The 23,946-nt window shown below is 42.7% G+C and overlaps 1 protein-coding gene across 2 annotated transcripts in view; it reads left to right on the forward strand.

Annotated features, from left to right (window-relative positions):
- The window catches only part of LOC124625673 (toll-like receptor 1), a 134,320-nt gene that overhangs the window by 57,260 nt on the left and 53,114 nt on the right, over window positions 1-23,946 (forward strand). For both annotated transcript variants that reach the window (XM_047149188.1, XM_047149189.1), the window contains exons 6-8: window positions 3,097-3,264; window positions 8,732-8,962; window positions 14,963-15,147. In XM_047149188.1, the coding sequence (XP_047005144.1) occupies window positions 3,097-3,264; window positions 8,732-8,962; window positions 14,963-15,147 (584 nt within the window). The remainder of the gene's footprint in view (window positions 1-3,096; window positions 3,265-8,731; window positions 8,963-14,962; window positions 15,148-23,946) is intronic.

The raw sequence follows: 23,946 nt of genomic DNA on the forward strand, positions 1-23,946 counted from the left end.
GTGGGACAGACTCTCCATACGCAGAGATGAACAACGGCACAGCTACTGCCATTTCGTCATTGCTATTTCCCAGCAATTTACAATATTTATATTATAATTACAATCAATTATATAGTCAGAAATAAATACACTATTACATCCATTACATATTAACTATTGTTTCTGTAATAAAGCTTACAGATTCAGAATTAGAAGTACAATACAAATTATCAACGTATATAAAACGTCGAAAAATTTTGGGTGCCGCAGTAAGTATTTTATTTGCATTTTCGGTTTTACAAGTTGATGTTAGTCAAAAATGCCTTTAAGACGACGAAGACGCCATTACCCACAGCTCACTGAATTTGAACGAGGTCGTGCAATAGGGCTACGAGAAGCTGGATGTTCCTTCTGCGATACTGCAGAAAGACTTGGTTAGAATGTAGCCACTGTACACGATTGCTGGCAGCGGTGGCCATGAGAATGTATGATCAGAAGAAGATCTGGCACCGGGTGCCCACGTGGCATTACCGAGAGGGAAGACCATTGTGTTTAGCGTATGGCTCTGGCGGGTCGCACTGCATCTGCAACAGCAATCTGAGCAACAGCTGGTACCATAGTTACACAATAAACTACTACCAATCAGAATGAGATTTTCACTCTGCAGCGGAGTGTGCCTTGATATGAAACTTCCTGGCATATTAAAACTGTGTGCCTGGCCGAGACTCGAACTCGGGATCTTTGCCTTTCGCGGTCAACTGCTCTACCAACTGAGCTACCCAATCACGACTCACGCCCCGTCCTCACAGCTTTACTTCTGCCAGTACCTCGTCACCTACCTTCCAAACTTTTCAGAAGCTCTCCTGCAGGTCCCGAGTTCGAGTCTCGGCCCGGCACACAGTTTTAATCTACTACTAATCAGTTACTTCAAGGACAGCTCCGAGCCAGACGCCCTGTAGCGTGCTTTCCACTGACCCAAAACCTCCACCACTTGCGACTTCAGTAGTGTCAAGCGAGAGCTCATTAGAGGGCAGGGTGGGTGTCTGTTGTGTTTTCTGATGAAAGCTGTTTCTGCCTCGGTGCCAGTGATGGCCGTGCGTTGCTTAGAAGGACAGCAGTTAAGGAGCTGCACCCAACCTGTTTTCTTGCAAGACATACTGGACCTACCTACACCTGAAGTTACTGTCTAGGGTGCGATTTTGCATGGCAGCAGGAGTACTCTCGTATTTATCCCACGCACCCTCATTGCGAAATTGTATGTCAATCTGGTAATTCGACCTGTTGCGCTGCCATGTATCAGCAGCATTCCTGGGGATGTTTCCCAACCGGATAACTCTTGCCCACATACCGCTGTTTTACCCCAACATGTTCTACAGCGTGTCGACATGTTGCCTTGGCCTGCTCGGTCACAGACCTGTCTCCGGCCTTGCACACATGGGACATTATCGGACGACAACTACAGCCTCGTCCACTGTACAACACAATGCATGCACTTTACCTGCCTGCAGTCAACATTCTGACAGTTACACGGGTAATTAATGTGCCAGCATTTTACATTTGCAATGAATTATCTCTCGCTTGCATTAACCTGTGATCTTGCAATGTTAATCTCTGTAATATGTTACCTAGACAAATGTTTTCCCGTAATTTCATTACTCTAAATTAATTAGTTTTCGGTATTGTGATTCTTTTCCGTCAGTGTACGTTATATTCGTTTTTGACGGGGATCAACTGCGAATCCCTACCCAAGTGTCGATCCTCTGCCGGTATTCCTGCGTTTCGCTACAATTTTATAGTGTCGCGGCTCCTCTGTATACAACAGCATCATCCAAGAAAAGCGTCGTAGACCCTTCAACGTTTTTCACTAGGACGTTTATACATATTAAGAAAAGAAATGGTTCTAAAATACTAACTTCGGGTAGACCCTAAGTTACATTTACGTCTGAAATATGTTACTTAAGCTCTTCTAAAATATCTTTATTAAGTATCCTCCCTAATATGGAGATATCCGAAATAAATTATCTTTTCCATTCCACAAAATTTCTTAATAATATAGTCAGAAGACCATAAAGTATTTTCTCTGCTCACAAAAAGAAAGAAAGCTTTCCATCCACATGGAATTAGTTTACTTTGAAAGCAATGTGAGTTCTATCCAATATGCGAACACAAGGTCAGTCACATACGTTGCCTGCGCCAATCCAATACCAGAAGCTGAGAGTGTGCAGCAGAATACATACAGAAGATGCAACACGCCACAAAAATGGAACTTACAGTATAATTATTCTACATTGGTATGTTTGATCTCGAATTTATTCCAAGTTTTATTTATATATGTTCAGATGCTATTTTCATTGACTTCTTATTGAAGTTACAGTTATATAACCCTATATTCAGTTTTATGAGGAATGTACAAATACAAATTTATTGGGAAGTGCGTAAAAATATCACTTTTGAAGATTTTTGCTTTAGAACAATAAAGAACAATTAAAATTCATGGTTCAGTTCCGATAAGGTATTGTGTATCCTTGGACTGGCTTGGATGCTTCGTTAAGTCTTATGGGTTAAACGAAACAAATGCTTTCAGCATGTAATCATAGTTTGCTGGAATTTGCAGGAAATTTTTATAGGTGCTTTCATTGTACAGGACGCTTCAAAAACAGAGGGCATAATTTTAGGTACGCATTCCACATGTGTCGACAGGAATATTTTTCTGTACTCTTTTGATATCTGTGTACTGGTGTGTCCAAATAAACAGATTTAACATGTAGACATGTTATCTAAGACCTTACATCATTTATGTTTTTTAATCAGATTTTACTGCATGATAATAGTATTCAATCTTAATAGGAAATGAATGTTAACATAGTGAATCACAGTTAACCTTATTACATCTAGATACTACGGAAAACAATTCTTTACCTCAACAGTCCATCTAATTTTCAACATACTTCTGTAGCATCGCATCTCGAAGGCTTCGATTCTCTTCTGTTCCGATTTACTCACAGTGCACGAAAGACACTTATACAGAATACAACCACTTTCACTGTACAGTGATGTATATGATGTAGAACCAGAATGGTCTCACATAACGCCAACATTCTGCTCCTTCCATTGCAGACGCTGCCGGAGCCGCTACCCGCTGGTCTGGAGACGCTGGATGCGTCCCACAACAGGCTGCAGCGGTTGCCCCAGGGCCTGCCAGCTGGGCTGCAGCTGCTGTCACTCTCCCACAACCAGCTGCAGGTGCTGCCTGACAAGCTGCCGCCCAAGCTACAAGTCCTGCAGGTAATCACAGGTCCCACGAGCTGCAGCACTGTGCTGGGTTTTCCACATTGTTCACCAAACTGTCCCGATTTTGGTGTTGTTGGGAGCAAGAAGTGTGTAGCAGTAAGGTGTCGCTGGCTTGCTTGTTGAGGGTCGCCATTCCATCCAACCACCAGAAATGATTTATTCTTTAATATTTCGCCTTTCTGAAAGGTACACGAAATTCCCTATATTTTAATGTTTGTATAAGGGCGATATTCTTTCGTCAAGGTCCGATCAGTCTCGAAATTAAAACCACAGTGACAATCGAATGATGCATTGCGCAGATGTGTTGCGCAGTTTCTCTAGTGTGCCCACCTGCCGATCGGGCCACATAGCCCTTCTCAGTTCTGAGCGCACGGTGAACACGTGAAGATGACTAGAGCAGTAGAGTCTCCCGCGAATTGTGAAGTGCGTGCTGCCATTTGTTTCCTTCCTGCTGAGGCGTTCCACCTAATGTCATGCAGCCCACTTAACGTAACTGAGACCTCAGTGGACGCCCCAGGATACAACAGCTTAACGGCCGGGAGGAAGGTGCAGGCTGAGTTTACGGAAAGCCACTTGTTGCTTCACAATAGTTAGCAACCCTTTATTTAACAATATATACTTAAAACATCAATAACATACAAATCAATAGTAACTTTCACGGCGACAAACCATACATACCAAAATTACAATAAAGTAACTCTAACAGAACAGGAAGTTTAAGGCAAGTTAACATAAGTTATGCAAGGCGGTTTAAATACCCCTTTAGCAGTTGCAATTTTTTTTTTTTTACGGCACATGTAATCCTTTTTCAAAATAAGTTAAACATCAACAGAAATACAGCTCGAGAGCCATTTGGGCTCTTGTAAAATTTCTAACAGGGAAATGTGGCTTCTCTGTAATAACAGAAACAGCATTACCATATCAATTTGAGAACCACACATTAGACAGTTAACTTCAAACAAGGAAGGTGGCCCTTATTTAGTAAAAATTTTACGAGTTCAGGATTACGATTAAAATAACTTGAGGGCGCTTCTGTAGCTAGCATTTTAGAAACAGAATTTTTTATTTTAAATTCTTTACTTTAAAAATGAAATTACGGGTTCAGCACTTCAAAAAACGAATGGAACTCTTTGACATTAGGAACCTTTCAAACAGGAAGGTAACATTATTCAAAATTTTACAAGTAAAGCATTTGACAATCTGAAGTCCTTAGGCTTTAGAACTTTCTCAGACAGGAACAGTAACGAAAGTTTTTGAGACCTACATATTCAACATTTTACCAGTCTGGAGAGTCTCTTTGCCATAAGCAGTTTTACAGACAGGAAGGGCAACAATATTTTACAATTTACAGGTTCACGATTACGATTAAATGATTTGCAGGGCCCTTGGGGCACTAGCAGTCTTGGAACAAAAAGGTAACAACGATTTTAAAATTCACAGGTTCTGCAATCCACAATTAAAGAATTGAAATTTTAGAGCAGAAATAACAAGACAAGTTCGGGCTTGCGGAGGCAAGGCTTGGGTAGTATGGCTTAGGGTAGCGGACGCTTTGATTCGAGTCCGAATGCCACAGAGATTAGGGATTTAATTTATAGGGAGGTGCCGTAGCAACCGAGGAGGCCGCGGTGTCTCAGTGGCTACCACAAAACAGGAGGCGGAACATCGCGCCGTACACACGTACACAGCCGACGTGGACTAGGCACGCCCGGTGATTCGGCGGGTAGAGGATAACACACCGGGGCCAATGGCTCCAACGCTACGAACAGCTCGGGAAGCTGAGGGCAAAATAACGGGCGTATAATTCATACAAGACTAAGCATCAAATATATGTAACTTCTCAAAGTCTGACACAAGAATACCAAATGCAAACCTCGCCCCAGACACCGACCAAAATCTATTACAATGACGTATAATCAAAACAAAGGAGATTTACCGGTTAGTCGTTTAACAGTAATGATCAAACATAACAGTTAATTTCATGCAGCCAGCTGTTGACAAGAAGTAGCAATAAATGCCTGAGCGTTAATACCTAAGCACGAGATCACAGCAGGAAAGAAACACACAGCAGTAAACAATAATTTCCTTCTTTTAAGAGAAGTGCTGGACCTCGCCAAGACCTTGCAACGTGAGTACAGAGAACCCAGCTGGCGCTTGCTTACCACGACCACGACCGTGTCCGACGTTACAATTCGCGCACATGTCGGACAAACGGGAATATCCACCTTAAGGGTCAGGCTCGGTATTTGATATCAGTGGTCGCTAATAATTGTGATGCCCTAGAACATATCGCAGGAAATTAATTTCACACCCAAGCAATAATGGCAAAGATCAATGAAACGCTGAACAGATTGCAATAAAGGGAAACACTATTTAAGTACACACAAATGTATCATCCATAAAGAGAGTTCACACAGAAAATAGGGTGGGGGGAGGGGTGAATGTAGTAGCTTGAGTACGGAGCAACGGAGAACAGCGGGTAAATCAGCCCAAAGGGAGCAAGTTCAGCAGCGGAGTTATGTGCCCAAGTCCATAAACAGAAGTACCTTACCCAAAGATGAGGTAGGGCGGGCAGGTACCAGAGGAACTCAACGTGATCACGACGTCCCACATCAGCAGGCGGTAAATCCCAAATCCACATAGTAAATCGGATACAAAAGCGTAGACTCCAGTCCGGAGCCGCGCTGCTGCTACGGTCGCAGGTTCGAATCCTGCCTCGGGCATGGATGTGTGTGATGTCCTTAGGTTAATTAGGTTTAATTAGTTCTAAGTTCTAGGGGACTGATGACCACAGCAGTTGAGTCCCATAGTGCTCAGAGCCATTTGAACCATTTGAACAAAAGCGTAGAGCCCAACGTTCCATACCAACCCGGCCCTGTACAAATAGCCGCCCACTTGGAAGAGCAAACGCCTTTCAGGCCCCGTATTCGGACGCCCACCGTTCGTCGCCTGCTTTCCTCTCTCCACCCCGTCAACAACCTTCCAACTCACTCTAACAAAAGAGCTAACTACAAGAAGACCGAAGCGTCAACAAAACTGACTGCACCAGTAAGCAAAAATATAGCAGCTCGGAAAACGAGCCGACACGGCTGTCATGCAAGCCAGCAAAGTGCGGCAGAAACATTAATGCAAGACGTTGAGACAGCCATGACGCAGGTGGTCGGGGAAGGAAGATAGTGTCAGCCGATGATCTTGCTCAGCGAGTGCATCAGGTGATTCGACAAAATGGACTACGTGGGGCAGTTCTGGACAAGTGAAGAGGATTGCTGTCTTAAAGCAATGTCCTTCCTCATGAGTTGTCTCAGGCTCATTCGCGTAGTGTGTATGAGATATTTTTACCGGCCACCCGTAAGAAAATCGTGTGATTTCAATGCTGGGCCTTGCGATTCAGACCTTCACAGCCAACCCGTCGAAAGAACCGGTGTGACAACCTTTACACCGTGTGAAACTTCCACAAGGACGTTGGGAAAAATTATGGCAAAATTTGGTGCCAGTGTGACATCATTAATCCACGTTACACCTCACATGCACTTCTGAGCTCAGGCCTTTTCTCGCACGTGTCGACACTGTGCTGTTCGAAATATCGTCGAGCGCCATGGTAACGTCGTAGGGCGCGCGCTTTTGCACCATTACAAAGGAAAGTTGGGTAGGCATCTCTGAGCCATATTTCAAACTCATGCGTCCGAATAGGAGACAATTATAAGGTTTAAATTAATCATCCTTTAATTGTAGTTCGCAGCATATACCAGTGTATACCAACACCTGTTGGGCCAATCTGTTGTCCCATTCCTTTGTCTGTTACGTGGAGTACACACCATACGTAGTGCTTCATGTGGTTACCACAATTCCTGAAACATGTTCAGCCCTTATTAGCAGTGAATCACGCGCTCTTTCAAATACCCCGGCATCCATTCGGATTGCATCAAGTCACACGCTCTCGTAACGTTTACGCATTGTCGATGGATTGGGAATACACCTCTTCTTCTTCTTCTTCTTCTTTTGCTGACTAGGGTTTCCCCTGTTAGTCAGCCTCATTAGGTGGGCGTACTGGATCATCTGTCGCTCATCTCTTTTGTGTTCATCCTGGCAGTCGTTTACCATGGGGTCCATCCTTTCCACATGGTCCTTCAAATTTATATTCTTTATCTTCATCCATTTATTTACATCTTTTATTCTCTGTCAATCGTTCGTATGTTTTAATTCTCGTATTATTACATGTACGTTCAAGTATATCTCTACAATTTTCACTGAACCCATTGGCACTCCTTTGTCGAGTAAAGTTTGAATTACACCTTCCTTTCTAATTCTTTCAGTTCTATATTAACAGTCTTAACACCTGTTATACTGTATGAATTAGTCAATGAAATACATCTATCAAAAGCATTCGACAATTCAATAAAATACAAACAGACAGGGCTATTAAACTCTATGGATTCCTCCACAATCTTAGATCGGAAACAGCTTCTTCTGTGCTCCTGTTTTCTCCTGCTGTTTTTCTGCTATTTGTGTATCATTCTGTATTCTGTCTCTAGGCTGCAATTAGATATAAGTAATAAGTTCACTAGTTTCGGTTGAAATTTTCGTTTTATATATTTTGTATGCGATTGCTTCCTGCTATTCGTTTCACATACGGTTACACTACTGCCTCATGAAACTGGTTATGTTCTGTAGATTTACTTGAATATTGTCATAAAAAATTTTCTCTCTATTACCTCCAACGTAAAAAACCCTTGCCACTTACATCAACATTCAGTTTCCTTATTCTTTTCAGATCTGTAGATGTTTCATATTTTCAACTTAAATTATTTATGTTATTATTGCTGTCTAATTTATGTGTGTCAATGTGTCAGTGAGACATCTATCTTGTAATTTACTGCACATTAAATTCATTTCACCTTTTACACGAAATTTAACAATCGATAAAATCTCCAACGTATTTACCGAGCTGTTCAGAGCACGTCTACATCTGCATCTACATCTATACTCTGCAAAATACGGTGGGGTGCATGGCAGAGGGTACGCCCCATTGTACCAGCACGGAAAGAATGAATGTTCGAATGCCTCTGCGAGTGCAGTAATTATTCCAATCTTATACTCACGATCCCTTTGTGAGCTGTACATAGGGGTTTGTAGTATATTTAAAGCTGGTTCTTGAAACTGTTTATAGACTTCAGTATCTCTGTGACACTCTCCCACGGATCAAACTATTCGACCATTTCATGCTGCCATTCGTGCTGCGACCAATCGTGCTGCCCTTCTCTGTATAAGTTCAATATCCCCTATTAGTCCTATTTCGTACGTGTCCCACACACTTGAGCAATATTCTAGAACTGGTTACATGACTGATTAGTAAACAGTCTCCTTTGTGGACAGATTGCACTACCCCAGCGTTCTACCTGCTTTACCCGCAACTGTTGTGCAGAGCGGCACAGGAAATGACGAAGCCTCTCTGCTTGGCATGCAGGTGTCACACAACCAGCTGCAGACGCTGAGTCCGCAGATGCTGGTGCCGCTGCAGCAGCTGCAGGTGCTCGACGTGTCCCACAACGAGCTCACCACCGCCGACGGCCTGTGGCTGTCCCACCAGCTGCGGCTGCTCAACATCTCCCACAACGCGCTGCTCCACCTCAGGCTGCTGGGACCGGGAAACGCGTCACACATCGACGCCTCCTACAACCGAATCGAATCTTGGAAGGTAACCAGCTTAACATACAACATGGCTTAGATTCAGGGTCAACTGCCTGTCCAAATGGTCGGTCTTCAGCAGGTGCTCTTCATTTCGGTACAAACTTCAGACGTTACAGCCTTCCTAGAGAACGGTATCTTGGAGCCTCCAATATCATACATAATAAATTGTGTGTTAGAGGTATAGGTACAGATATTTTGATAATTTGTACCTTAATATGTACCCACTTAGGGATGCGAGTTGTGTTTTGTCTGCGACTAACAGTCTTCTTGCAAATAACTCATATAATTTACTACCTGATGTTTCCTGTGTGCTTGTAAGTGTGCCATAAAGTATACTTAATATCTCACTAATCCATTTTTTCCTCACACATTCACACTTCAGCACCTGTCTTAAGCCTAGGGTAAACGAAACAGTAATGGGTTGCTTTTTTATGTTTACTTGGAGGTACCAATCAAAGTAAAAACATGCTACTCATAACAGACATAATTATATTCTGCAAATGAAATAAATAGTGAAATAATGTCCTCAGGTAAAACACAAATATCTGCCATTACAGTCCTAACACCACACATGTGCAAAAACTGAAGAGCCAAACAAACTGGCACACCTGCCTAACATCGTGTAGGGCCCCCGCGAGCACGCAGAAGTGCCGCAACACGACGTGGCATGGATTAGACTAATGTCTGAAGTAGCAATGGAGGGAACTGACACCATGAATCCTGCAGGACTGTCCATAAATCCATAAGAGTACGAGAGGGTGCAGATCTCTTCTGAACAGAACGTTGCAAGGCATCCCAGATATGCTCAATAACGTTCATGTCGGGGGCGTTTGATGGCCATCTGAAGTGTTTAAACCCAGAAGAGTGTTCCTGGAGCAACTCTGTAGCAATTGTGGACGTGTGGGATGTCGCATTGTCCTGTTGTACTGTTGTAATTGACCAAGTCCGTTGGAATGCACAATGGACATGAATGGATGCAGGTGATCAGACAGTATGTTTACGTACGTGGCACCTGTCAGAGTCTTATCCAGACGTATCGGGTATCCCATATCATCCCAGCTGCACATGCCCCACACCACTTAAGAGCCTCCACCAGCTTGAACAGTCCGCTGGTGACATGCATGGTCCATGGATTCATAAGATTGTCTCCATACACGTACACGTCCATCCGCTCGATATAATTTGAAACGAGACTAGTCCGACCAGGCAACATGTTTCCAGTCATCAACAGTCCAATTTCGGTGTTGACGGACCCAGGTGAGGCGTAAAGCTTTGTGTCATGCAGTCATCAAGCGTACACGAGTGGGCCTTCGGCTCCGAAAACCCATATCGATGATGTGTCTTGCTTGAATGGTTCGTAAGCTGACACTTGTTGATGGCCCAGCATTGAAATCTGCAGCAGTTTGCGGAAGGCTCACACAGCTGTCACCGTGGACGATTCTCTTCAGTCGTCGTTTGTCCCGTTCTTGCAGGATCTTTTTCCGGCCGCGGTGATGTCGGAGATTTGATGCTTTACCGGATTCCTGATATTCACGGTACACTCGTGAAATGGTCGTACGGAAAATCCCCACTTCATCGCTACCTCGGCGATGCTGAGTTCAATCGCTCGTGCGCCGACTATAACACCACGTTCAAACTCACTTAAATCTCGATAACCTGCCATTGTAGCAGCGGTAACCGATCTGACAACTGTGCCAGACACTTGTCTTCTTATATAGGCGTTGCCGACTGCTGCGCCGTATTCTGCCCATTTACGTATATTTGAATACGCACGCCTATACTAGCTTCTTTGGTGTCTCAGTGTATATACATATATAATAATATATATATGTAATACGTATGGTTACTTGGTTATTACATGTGGTAACTTAATATGTACATACATCAGTGTGATGACAGCTTTTTCTCTGCGTCGAACAGTCTTCTCCCAAACAAATCAGAAAGTGTATGACCTGGTAACCTGATGTTTTTCTGCGCCACGCATCCAAACTTCGACACATGACCTTCTGCCTAGGTAAAGCTAAGCATTAATGGCATGCTCTTGCCACATATACTTGTACTAATTAACCTAAAAACATACGACTTCATGATACCTCAGTCCGAAGTGAGGAGGAGCTCCATAATGTTGGAACCACATCTGTTAACAAATAACAAGTTCTCGTCGGGACTGCCTACCACACAATCTTAGAAACAACAGTACTGGTACATGTGTTCCTCTGCCAAAGGTATTGAGAAGTTTGTGCTAAGTCTGATCACGGTAGCTCCAGAAAATAAAGTCGGTAGTTGCCAACCGCAAGGTGGAACGAGTATAATATCTTTGAGTAGGAGGATCTTTGATGGTTAAGAGAGCCGGACGCGCACAGTAAAATACCGTGGAGTAGCAGGTAGGAGCCCGGAGGAAGCAGACGTGTGCAGACGGCTTTAAGTTAGGAGTCGCAGCTAGGTGCCGGGAGGAAGCAGATGTGTGGTAACAGCTTTAAGGTAGGTCGCGCTCGCTGCCCCTGACCAAACTTTAGCACATAAATGAGAGAAGATATATAATTGTTTCAAATTGGTTTTGTTAGATAATGTTCAGAGCTGGGATTTGTTCGACGCAGTAAGCGTTTTGTAAAATTTTTTGTAAGAGTGATTCGTGCTACAAAAATGTTGTAAATGGTTGGTTTTGTGTATGACTTAAAATTTTAACTATATATATATATATATATATATATATATATATATATATATATATATATTGAGATCAACATTTTGTTTAAGTCTAACAGCCTGAATCATAATCCATATCCTTTGCTTGTATTGAATATGAAAATGAGTAGTAAAGTAAAGTTACCCACCAAATGAAAGAACGTAAAGAAAATGAGGCCTCTATGCAATATATATGTGCAGTTCATAGTATGAAATCGATTTTGGTAGAACTAACGATATCAGAGCAAAGTTATTTCAAATAACTAATTTTATGCCATTGCGCAACTGGCATTATTCAAGTCAAGATATAATTTCATTAAGTAAACATCCGGGCCAAAAGTTAATTTTCCAGTACCGTCTTAATGCTATTGCACAAACGACTTTATTCTCTTAAACTTGATTGCTGAGTCAAATACATGTTGCATTTCTGGCAAAATGGAGGAGTGCAAGAAACAAGTTCACAGACGCAGTCGGATGCAGGTTTGTTGAATAATTAGTTTAGATCAATCGTATCAATGATACATTCACCAAAAAAGGATACAATTTTGGTTAGATACTTTCGCTATCAGAAAGATTTTCGCTTACAACTTTCGACTCGGTCACTTTCACAAAAGGGTTCTTTACGTCAAATTGATAGATTTACCACGAATTTGTTGGTCAGGACATCCACGTCAGTTCAGTGTGGTGTTTCTGAAACCATTGCGGCACGACTCTGGCTTTGCGGCAGGGACACTTATGCTGCTGGAAGGTAAGGAAAGATATCAAACATGAAGGAATGCACGTGATCCGCAATAATGTTGAAGTGGTTCACAGCTGCCATGGCGCCTTCCAGTGCTACCACAGGCCCCGAGAAATCACAGACGAATTTCCTCCATGCTATAATAATGCACCCAACGGTTTGTGTCCAAGACGTTGCGCATGTTTCGAGGCGCCGTTTGCCTGGAATAGCGGCGTATCCGGAGGCGACTGTCTAGATGGTCTAAAAAGAAACATAGTTCACCTGACTAGACGAAACATTTCCCTTGATGTACAGTCCAAGCCTCGATTATCCTGTGCCCACTGAAATCGTAATTGACGGTGTCATTGTGTCAAAATGGGAACATAGGGGTTGTCTGCCGTGGAGCCCCATATTCAACAGTGTCCACTGATCGTTATGCTTGCGCATGCACCAGCAATCTATCCTGTCGTCGAATCTGCAACAGATTTCCGCCAGTCCTGCTTCAGAGAGCGGGCCAGTCACCAACTTCGACGTTCCACGACGAGGCGTGGAGAACAAATTCTCTTACACTGGACCAGCATCACTGCTTCCAAAATACTTATTCCCAGGAGCCGTTAATGTCAGCAGACCTTTTAAGGTGATTTATTACGATATATTTATGGTGCTAATCTGAGACTATCACAATAGTTTGTGGGCTGACAAATACCGGTAAAATGATTATACGGGGGATGCTCTCACCACCATCGTATGTCCAAAAATGAAAATTTCCACGCGCTTGCCAGTGTGCTCTCTCACAAAATTGCTGCCACGTTGGATTTCCATCAGGAAATATGTATGAATGTTAACTTAGGTCAGAGTGCACTCACTTTTAATTTTTTGTTATATTTATCTTGTTTAGTCTTATAAAATGGTTATTAAAGTATAGATTGGTACATATATTTCTCACTCTACGGTATATTTAAGACTGAAGAATAATTTTATGCAGACTCAAGTCGAGTGTAAAAACTTGTCCCGCAGTTGGATAGGTTTATGCACCTAAGGGGATACGTCTAGGCCTATCATAAGACACAGTAATATATAAACAAAACGTAGTGCTAAAATATTCAAAATGTCTGTTATTGGAAATAAACGAAATCACAGACTTGCTTACACCAATTAAGATGTAAAATACAAAAATGTTACTATCAGTAAATAAATTTTTGTTGAAATTTGAATGTTAATTGTGGGTTTATTCACCATAATGAACTTCCACAAGGAGGCATAATATGGCCTACAACGAAATTTGGGTGTTAATTGAAGGTCAATTCATAAACATTGTCCGAGTTGCAATTATGCAAGCAAAAAAAAATAGTGTTTCCTGTGGCTACCTTTTACAACTAAGGCATTCGACCAATTCTTCACTTCTTTTTGGCTGGTTTTATCAAGCAGTAAAGACAAAAATAGCTTTCATCCTCTTGATCAGACTGCAGCAGGTAATAAGAGAAGGGCAGAACAATTGGATGGGACACTCGTTGAGATGGGAGTGCTTACTAATAGACGCTTTGAAGTGCCTAATTTGTGGAAGGAGACAGAGCAAGGAAGAGATACAGGGTGATGGATGACATAATCGGAAGCGGCAATTACGCAGATATGTCGAAGATTGCAGACGACAGGAGAGCATATAAATTTACGGTGTGTAAACCTGCATGTGGGCAAAAAGCTATAGATGTCAGAAGTAGGCCAATTCAATTTTTCTTTGCTCTTGCTTATAGTAATTTCTTGCCCGTGTCAAGCTTTGCTGTCATAGAAATTACCTCTGAGATTCATTAGGCTAAAATAGCTTTTTTTTAGCTGTTTCTACCTTTTATCTCTTGTGCCTTAATTTTTTGAGATTGAGTTTCCAGCTTCTGTTGTCATATTTCGTTGACTCGGGTATCAGCTAGGATAGCAATGCAGAATAGTGTATAAATGTGCCCATACTGAACTGAATAAACGATTAGCTTCAAAACCAAAGTAGTACCGCAAAAAGCTTTCAAATTATACAACTGCACCTTGTTAGGTAGAGTAAGCTCAGTTCTTAATTCTAAAATGTTTGCTCCCTAGCAGATTAGATATTTGAGTAAAAAAATTTATTCACCTTGCACAAAAACACAAATATGTTCTTCTCGCTAAGATGCTGTGAAATTTGTAGAGCCCTTAATAGATGGCAATACTAACTTCTTTCTGTTGATGGCGCTCTAGTAAGAATTGTTCCCCAGAAAAGTGCTCTACGTAAACGGTGCCCCTTGGGTAAGCGTGCCCCAGTCTCCCCTGTACATAAACGGAGCAGAACGAATGGGTAGTCATTCTTGTGATGACAGGAGCCTAAAATTGGCAGAAGTGAAGTTCAAAAGGTATGACAGATATTTTTGACGAAACAAAAGTCATAAAATGATCAAGTGTTTGTTGTTGTAGAAAATGATACTATCGAGAGGACCTCGCAATGTATGTCATCTTTTGAAGTCCATGTCAGACATATTTTGTAGTGAAACCAATTCATCAACACAACGAGTTAAAAAAAAGAGAACTAACAAAGTTTTCCAAGATCTGTTTTTATTACCAGGTCCTTTTCGATGTTTCTCGCAGGTTCGAGCGGGTCATCTAACCTTGGTGGGGAATGCACGATCACCACTGGGACTCCAGTTCCTCAGAGCTGATGATTCGGGAATGACCATAGACCTGGGCGACAACATGCTGCTGAGCTGTGATCCCTGCTCAAGTGATGCTGAAGTCACTCGGCAGCTACGCCAGTGGATGGAAAAACAAAGAAAGTATGTTCTACAGAAAATATTTCTGAAAGTATTCACACTTTTGTGTCATTTGATATAATCGCTAAACTCATCAATAAGTCATCAGTCTCAGACTACCCCGGGCATTGTATTGATATACAGGGTGTTACAAAAAGGTACGGCCAAACTTTCAGGAAACATTCCTCACACACAAATAAAGAAAAGATGTTATGTGGACATGTGTCCGGAAACGCTTAATTTCCGTGTAAGAGTTCATTTTAGTTTCGTCAGTATGTTCTTCCACCTACGCTCAATGGAGCACGTTATCATGATTTCATAAGGGATACTCTACCTGTGCTGCTAGAACATGTGCCTTTACAAGTACGACCCAACATGTGGTTCATGCACGATGGAGCTCCTGCACATTTCAGTCGAAGTGTTCGTACGCTTCTCAACAACAGATTCGGTGACCGATGGATTGGTAGAGGCGGACCAATTCCATGGCCTCCACGCTCTCCTGACCTCAACCCTCTTGACTTTCATTTATGGGGGCATTTGAAAGCTCTTGTCTATGCAACCCCGGTACCAAATGTAGAGACTCTTCGTGCTCGTATTGTGGACGGCTATGATACAATACGCCATTCTCCAGGGCTGCATCACCGCATCAGGGATTCCATGCGACGGAGGGTGGATGCATGTATCCTCGCTAACGGAGGACATTTTGAACATTTCCTGTAACAAAGTGTTTGAAGTCACGTTGATACGTTCTGTTGCTGTGTGTTTCCATTCCATGTTTAATGTGATTTGAAGAGACGTAATAAAATGAACTCTAACATGGTAAGTAAACGTTTCCGGACACATGTCCACATAACATATTTTCTTTCTTTGTGTGTGAGGAATGTTTCCTGAAAGTTTGGCCGTACCTTTTTGTAACACCCTGTATACGTATAGTATGATAAAGCCTTGCATAATTACCATTCGATACCCTCATATTACAACACTAACGACGGCCAGTGTAGACCCATACTTGTTAACGTTCCGAAGCATTTTGTTACTGTGCTGAACGATTTTATTGGTACGTGGTTCCCTTTTCGTACCACACTTATCTACTATATCTTAGATACCATAAAAGAGGAAGCAGGATGGAATCATGGTTGGTAGTCACAATTTATAATTAAGACAGCTTATAGACATTACGCCTTTTAAGGAATTTGACAATTACAAATTATGGACGAGCCACTAGATAAAGCTTTGTAAATACAGTTAGAAACCCAACGTAATCAGTACTCAAATAAACAGTCCCTTAAGAGAAAGTTATAGAAAACTTAATGTGCCAGGTATTTATAGAAATCTTAAGCATAGCAGTTATCAATTATTTCACATAGGCACTTCATCAAACTCCTCAAAACCATTACATTACATTAAGATGGCCACACTTAATATTCTTCACTAAAATACCCTTATAAACTTCCTATTCCGATCCGTTAAAGAAGCACTTGTTAAAATGTCAATTACAAACTTAACGTTGCCGGACACTAATACCCCTCGCTTTATTTTCCCTTATTAAGAAAACAGAATTACTGACAAACCTCAAAAATTCAATCTCCCATATAGGATTTCCTTCAAAATACATATAATGAAAACCGTTACCAATGAAGGGTGACTTAATGACACTTCAACATTAGTGCCAAGCTAAGATCCAGTCAAATAACATGATAGAACCACTTACACAAAAACTACAGCAGAAACACTGATCTTTAAGAATGAATGCTCACACGCTCAGACGTGTTAATAAAAGACTACTAGAAAGAGCTGCGCAAGGAACTCAGCAGATTCTATGCAGTTTAAAGTTTAGCCATTTGCCAGTCGCTAATATTTAAGGAAACAGGTTGGTATAAGAACAGGTTATATACAACATACATTTATATATCCACCAGCTTAACCCACCTTGGCGGAAAGAAAATAAATACCCAACTTTGGAAGGCGGTATGTGAACAACTCCCGGTAGTGGCCAGGTTCTTAAACACTGCCAGGCCTAGACCTCGGATGACATTTCACTCTCCGCCAAGGCGCTGCCACAATCAAAGGTTTTTGCGCGTAAAGACATTCCAATAACTCTGAAACATAGAAACACTCGGCAGAACCTTTGACTCGATATATGGGTAAGCGTGTAAAGGAACACATTACACTTCTGACAAATTCGCAACTTTGACCTTAAGCATTTTACACATGGACAACTGTATTAATAGAGTGCAGGCTTTGGAAACGCCAACATAAAATCATTAGATTACATGAAACACAGAGCACTAGTAAAACTTCTGAGAAAACTTTCAAATAACGGCCACCATTTAATTGGGCCAACTGAACTCTTCCACACCATCTTAAAGTTCGACTGTGAAAGTCTCACCATAATTATGAAATTTAAATGGCTTTGAGTGCGTCGGTCAACAAAATACAACTACGACCACTTACTTCATATCACGTACACAATACGAAGGAGCGGGTTCCACAGCTCCACCGTTTCACTTCAAATTTAGTTCTGAGCGAAGTCACAGAACTTTTATCTCCAAGCTGCACATGTTGCCAAAACGCCCGACCAACTTCACACCACAACATGCAACGGTCATCACGCTCGTTCGGCAGCCGTTGACACTCGTCTCCCAGCGAATGTCACGAGATCTCGAGGGTTACCCGTCGAAGACTAACAACCCAATCCCTTCGCCCGCAACCCGGAAGATAAGACACGCAAAAAGCAAAGATAACTTAGCTCAACCACAATCGATCTCAACGATACATGAACAAAATAACGCTGAGGCCATCTCGCCACGGCTCATTTAATTTTCTTTCTCGTTATATAATTTCTTTTTGCCAGCATTTCAGTATCTACTCCTCAGCGGTACAGGTACTGATGAAAGTAACTATAAATGTAAAAATAAAAGAGGTAGATAAGAATGTGCAGCTTTCGTCAATTAAAACGTATGCTCCTCGTGTGGCGATTGATATCTACGATGGTAATGGAAATGTCTTTACAGTGCTGCAGATCGTTTTGGCGTTCTGGCTTCTGTGGTGCAATTGGTTATCACCTTCAGTGACTCAATTACCAACTTCAGGAAAGAAACTCTGATGGAATGGAACCGAATGACAGAGAGTGGACTGGGGACGGGGCTGAAACTGTGGGTTGGTATGTACTGCGAGGTTTGGGTATGTAATAGACTGTGTCTCTGCTTGTGGTGGTGAGTTATTCTAGCTGGATACAGGACGCTTTGTGCGGTGGGATAAGATTTTGATTACACGAGGGTATCTAGACGATAGACAGTAAAACAGGAAGTGATTCTGGTATTATGTACGTGTGGCATTAACATGAGATGCAGAACAGGCTGACAGTGCAATTAGGTGAAAGATATGACTCTTCTCATAGGACTGTGGTTACGATTCTGTCTTCTGCGGTGGGTGCATGACGAAATAAATCCCCTGGGTGTCGTGGTGGGTCAATAGAAGGGGTCGGGACTGTTAACTCTTGTAGAATGGAAGGTGGCCTGGAATTTGTAGGGGTAGGTTGGGTGAGAAAAGTTGCAGGCATTATACAGCTGATGATGGTTTCGCATAATGTTTCAGGAGACGACTGACTTTCCAGTGGTCAAATATAAAATGTTTTTATTTCTAGATATTGCTTACAAAAATTGAACTTGAAATTAATTTCAGTCCATAACAACTACCACCTTAAGATTTAAAATGACACGAAGAGGCATAATATAAAACAACACACACATGCTTATATTATAGCAGATTCTATAGCAAGACAAAACCATAAATTATTATTGTATTTTAACGTCTCAAATAAAATGAGTGTGTGGAAGAGAATTGTTCAGATGGCTCTGAGCACTATGGGACTCAACTGCTGAGGTCACTAGTCCCCTAGAACTTAGAACTAGTTAAACCTAACTAACCTAAGGACATCACACACATCCATGCCCGAGGCAGGATTCGAACCTGCGACCGTAGCGGTCTCGCGGTTCCAGACAGCAGCGCCAGAACCGCGCGGCCACTTCGGCCGGCTGTGGAAGAGATACCTGACATACTTGTTCTATGCAGTACTTTACTGTTCACTCCATATGCCTTTGGAGTTTTAGCTTATTTCTACGTTTCGAATGCACCATCCTCACGTATGTTATTTGTGAATGTTAGCACTCTTTCCTGTACTCAGGTGCAACAGTGTGTCACTAGAATATAATAATGATTTCTGGATTTGACAGTTGCGTCATCCTCACCATTTAAACCGTCATACCCAATTAATTCACACACTAAGAGCACCTTGTACGGATCCAATGAAAACACAAAACTGTCTGGAACTGTTAACCAGCACATTCCTCCACCATACTATACACTTACAAAGCATTATTTGTGTTATGCCAATGCCACCTCCTTCTGGATTTCTGTTCCATCAACATTTTACCACTCCCTGAAATCCTCAGACGCCTCGCCTTCCTTACGCGCCTACCATCCCCCACTAGAATCCTCTACGAACTTATTACTTTATTCTCTCTCCTCTTCCACAATGAACTCCTTTATACATTCTGCAACTACCACCTAGTCGTTTCATCCCAGATTATTAGCCGTTGTAATCTATTGGGATTGTGCCAACACATTGTACCAATTATACACCTACATGCTCTCCACTTTTTAGGGCAAGAAAACTGTAGTACCTATCAACTCGGCCCAGACCTCATTTCTTCCATGCTATAACCATTCAAAATACTATCCATCCAACAACCATTCTCACTCAGTTCTACTAGTAGCCCTTTTTTTTCCTTTTTTGTAGTGTTATTCATCTGTGAATCACTGTTACGAGGTTACTGTAAATGTCGTGAGATTAAGTTTAAGAATATGAAAACGTAATTAACACACACGCAGTTCCGAGAGTTCCGGAACCTGTACAGAAAATTTGAATAGAGATGAACATAAACATCATTTCCGCAATTTTTATTGCGCCTGAAAATCACACATTGCATATTGTACCACAATACAGCGAGACCTTCAGAGTTGGTCGTCTAGATTTCTGTACACATCGGTACCTCTAATACCCTGTAGCACGTGTTATTGCACTGATGCATGTTTGTAATCGTCGTGGCATACTATCCACTAGTTCATCAAGGCACTGTTGGTCCTCCAGATTGTCCCACTCCTCAACTGCGATTCGGAGTCGATCCCAAAGAGTGGTTGGTGGGTCACGTCGTCCGTAAACAGCCCTTTGAATCTATCCCAAGCATGTTCGATGGGGTTCATGTCTGGAGAACATGTTGGCCACTCTAGTCGAGCGATATTGTTATCCTGAAGGAAGTCATTCACAAGATCTGCAAGATGGGGGCGTGAATTGTCGTCCATGAAAACGGATGCCTCGCTAATAAGCTGCCAATACAGTTGCACTATCAGTCGGAGGATGGCATTCACGTGTCGTACAGTCGTTACGGCGCCTTCCATGACCACCAGCTGCGTACGTTGGCCCCACATAATGCCACCCCAAAAAAATTGTGCAAATGGCTCTGAGCACTATGGGACTCAACTTCTGAGGTCATCAGTCCCCTGGAACTTAGAACTACTTAAACCTAACTAATATAAGGACATCACACACATCCATGCCCGAGGCAGGATTCGAACCTGCGACTGTAGCGGTCTCGTGGTTCCACTCTGTAGCGCCTAGAACGGCACGGTTACTCCAGCCGGCAATGCCATCCCGAAACAGCAGGGAACCACCACCTTGCTGCACACGCTGGACAGTGTGTCAAAGGCGTTCAGCCTGACCAGGTTGCCTCTGAACACGTCTCCGACGACTGCCTGGTTGAAGGCATACGCGACACTCATCGGTGAAGAGAACATGATGCCAATCCTGAGCAGTCCATTCGGCATGTTGTCGGGCCCATCTGTACCGCACTGCATGGTGTCGTGGTTGCAAAGATGGACCTCGCCAAGGACGTCGTGAGTGAAGTTGCCATCATGCAGCCTACTGCGCAGAGTTTGAGTCATAACACGACGACCTGTGGCTGCACGAAAAGCGTTATTCAACTTGGTGGCGTTGCTGTCAGGGTTCCTCCGAGTCCGTAGGTAGCGGTCATTCACTGCAGCAGTAGCGCTTGGGCAGCCTGAGCGAGGCACGTCATCGACGGTTCCTGTCTGTCTGTATCTCCTCCATCTCCGAATAACATCGCTTTGGTTCACTCTGAAAGGCCTGGACATTTCCTTTGTTGAGAGCCCTTCCTGGCACAAAGTAACAATGTGGACGCGATAGAACCGTGGTATTGACTGCCTAGGCATGGTTGAACTACAGACAACACGAGCCGTGTACCTCCTTCCTGGTGGAATGACTGGAACTGATCAGCTGTCGGACCCACTCCGTCTAATAAGCGCTGCTCATTCATGGTTGTTTGTATCTTTGGGCGGGTTTAGTGACGTCTTCGAGCAGTCAAAGGGACCGTGTCTGTGGTACAATATCCACAGGCAATGTCTATCTTCAGAAGTTCTGGGAACCGGGGTGATGCAAAAAAAAAAAAATTATGTGTGTATGAATGGGTATTGACATACTTGCAGGTCTTATTCGGCCACGACTATAAAAATAGTCTACTGTAGCACTGAGATAGAAACCAGCCCTGGTTACCTCGCCAGACAGCAGCCACTTCCGAAAGAAAATGACATCACATTGTTCCATACTTGAGATGGGAATACGGTCCAGTTACAGTTTAGAGACTCTGTGTAGACACAGGCAAGTGTTTGGAAGACACCATCTGCCTACGCTGACGGAGTTTGGATAGGCAGGTAGCTGCCGGAGTAAGCAAGTAGGGGCTGGCCATTGGAACCAACCGCACACAGGCGGGTAGGTCAGCGCTGACCCCTCGGCGAGCGGGTCAGCGGACCGGTCACCCTATGTATGGGGGAGGAGGGGGGGGGGAGGGCTCTAAGCAAAGGTGCTTTGTAGGGACCCGGCAGGGGACTTACTGACATTGCTTACAGGATTCTTCACAATTTGCAAACGTGATACAATAGCGTCCACCTGTCTTAGCAAATCAGTGCCGAGTGCAGGAACTTGTCTGTCTCAAGACGTGCTGGCCACTTGACATTTAACAATCTTATCATTTGCAGTTCTAGCTATTGATTTAACAAGATTCTCAGTGTCTATTTCTTTTAATACGAGTTGACAGTCGACATTACTGGTTACAGATGCTAACTCAGTTTCACATTACTTCATATTTTTTCCTTGTTCAGTAATTTGTACACTGGTAACCCTCAATTGTCTGGTCAACAAAGCAAAAGCAGTCTCTTTCTGATCAAACCATTCTATTGCTTTTGATGGTTAGCTGATCTATTTTACTTGTTATCATCAGAAACTCTATGTTAAAACCATCAGATCGTTTATCATTTGAGTCTTTGTCTCCTTAGTCAGGATGTCCAATTTACTATCCAATCCTGTTAAGTTCGGCAACAAACGTGCCATGCCAAACGTCCAAACGTTCCCAGATCGTGAGCAGCTAACTGCACTTGGAGATTAATATATTGCTCACCAGGACTGGTAAGTGCCCGTTGAGAACATCGGATTCTGCGCTGGCTCTTTTCGTGTGGGATTCGCTGTGGCCATGGGAGATGCGACAGTTCATCCTTTTGCTCACAAAACCAGTTCTGGACGATGCGAGCTGTGTGAGCAGGGGCCCTGTCGTCGTGGAACACAGCATCATCATTGGGGAACAAACATTGCATAGTATGATAGACCTGATGAGTCATAGTCTCGCAATCCTTATCATTAATGTGACACTGCAGAGTAACGAAGGAGGGTACGGAATACTACGATGTTGTTGTTGTTATTGATGTTGTTGTGGTCTTCAGTCCACAGACTGGTTTGATGCAGCTCTCCATGCTCCTCTATCCTGTGCAAGCTTCTTCATCTTCCAGTAAATACTGCAATATACATCCTTCTGAATCTGTTTAGTGCATTCATCTCTTGGTCTCCCTCTACGATTTTTAACCTCCACGCTGCCCACCAATATTAAATTGATGATCCCTTGATGCCTCAGAATATGTTCTACCAACCGATCCTTCCTCTAGTCAAGTTGTGCCACAAATTTCTCTTCTTTCCAATTCTATTCAATGTTTCCTCATTAGTTATGTGATCTACGCATCTAATCTTCAACATTCTTCTGTCGCACCACATTTCGGAAGCTTCTATTCTCTTCTTGTCTAAACTATTTATCGTCCACGTTTCACTTCCATACACCACTACACTCCATACAAATACTTTCAGAAACGACTTCCTGACACTTAAATCTATACTCGACGTTAACAAATTTCTCTTCGTCAGAAACGCTTTCCTTGCCATTGCCAGTCTACATTTTATATCCTCTCTACTTCGACCGTTGTCAGTTATTTTGCTCCCCAAATAGAAAAACTAATTTACTACTTTAAGCGTTTCATTTCCTAATCTAATTCCCGCAGCATCACCCGATTTAATTCGATTACATTCCATTATCCTCGTTTTGCTTTTGTTGATGTTCATCTTATATCCTCCTTTCAAGACACTGTCCATTCCTTTCAGCTGCTCTTCCAGGTCCTTTGCTGTCTCTGACAGAATTACAATGTCATCGGCAAACCTCAAAGTTTTTATTTCTTCTCCATGGATTTTAATTCCTACTCCGAATTTTTCTTTTGTTTCCTTTACTGCTTGCTCCATATACAGATTGAATAACATTGGGGATAGGCTATAACCCTGTCTCACTCCCTTCCCAGCCACCGCTTCCCTTTTATGCCCCTCGACTCTTATAACTGCCTTCTGGTTTCTGTACAAATTGTAAACAGCCTTTC

This window comes from Schistocerca americana, chromosome 1 (genome assembly GCF_021461395.2).
Source record: "Schistocerca americana isolate TAMUIC-IGC-003095 chromosome 1, iqSchAmer2.1, whole genome shotgun sequence".
Taxonomy (NCBI): Eukaryota; Metazoa; Arthropoda; class Insecta; order Orthoptera; family Acrididae; genus Schistocerca; species Schistocerca americana.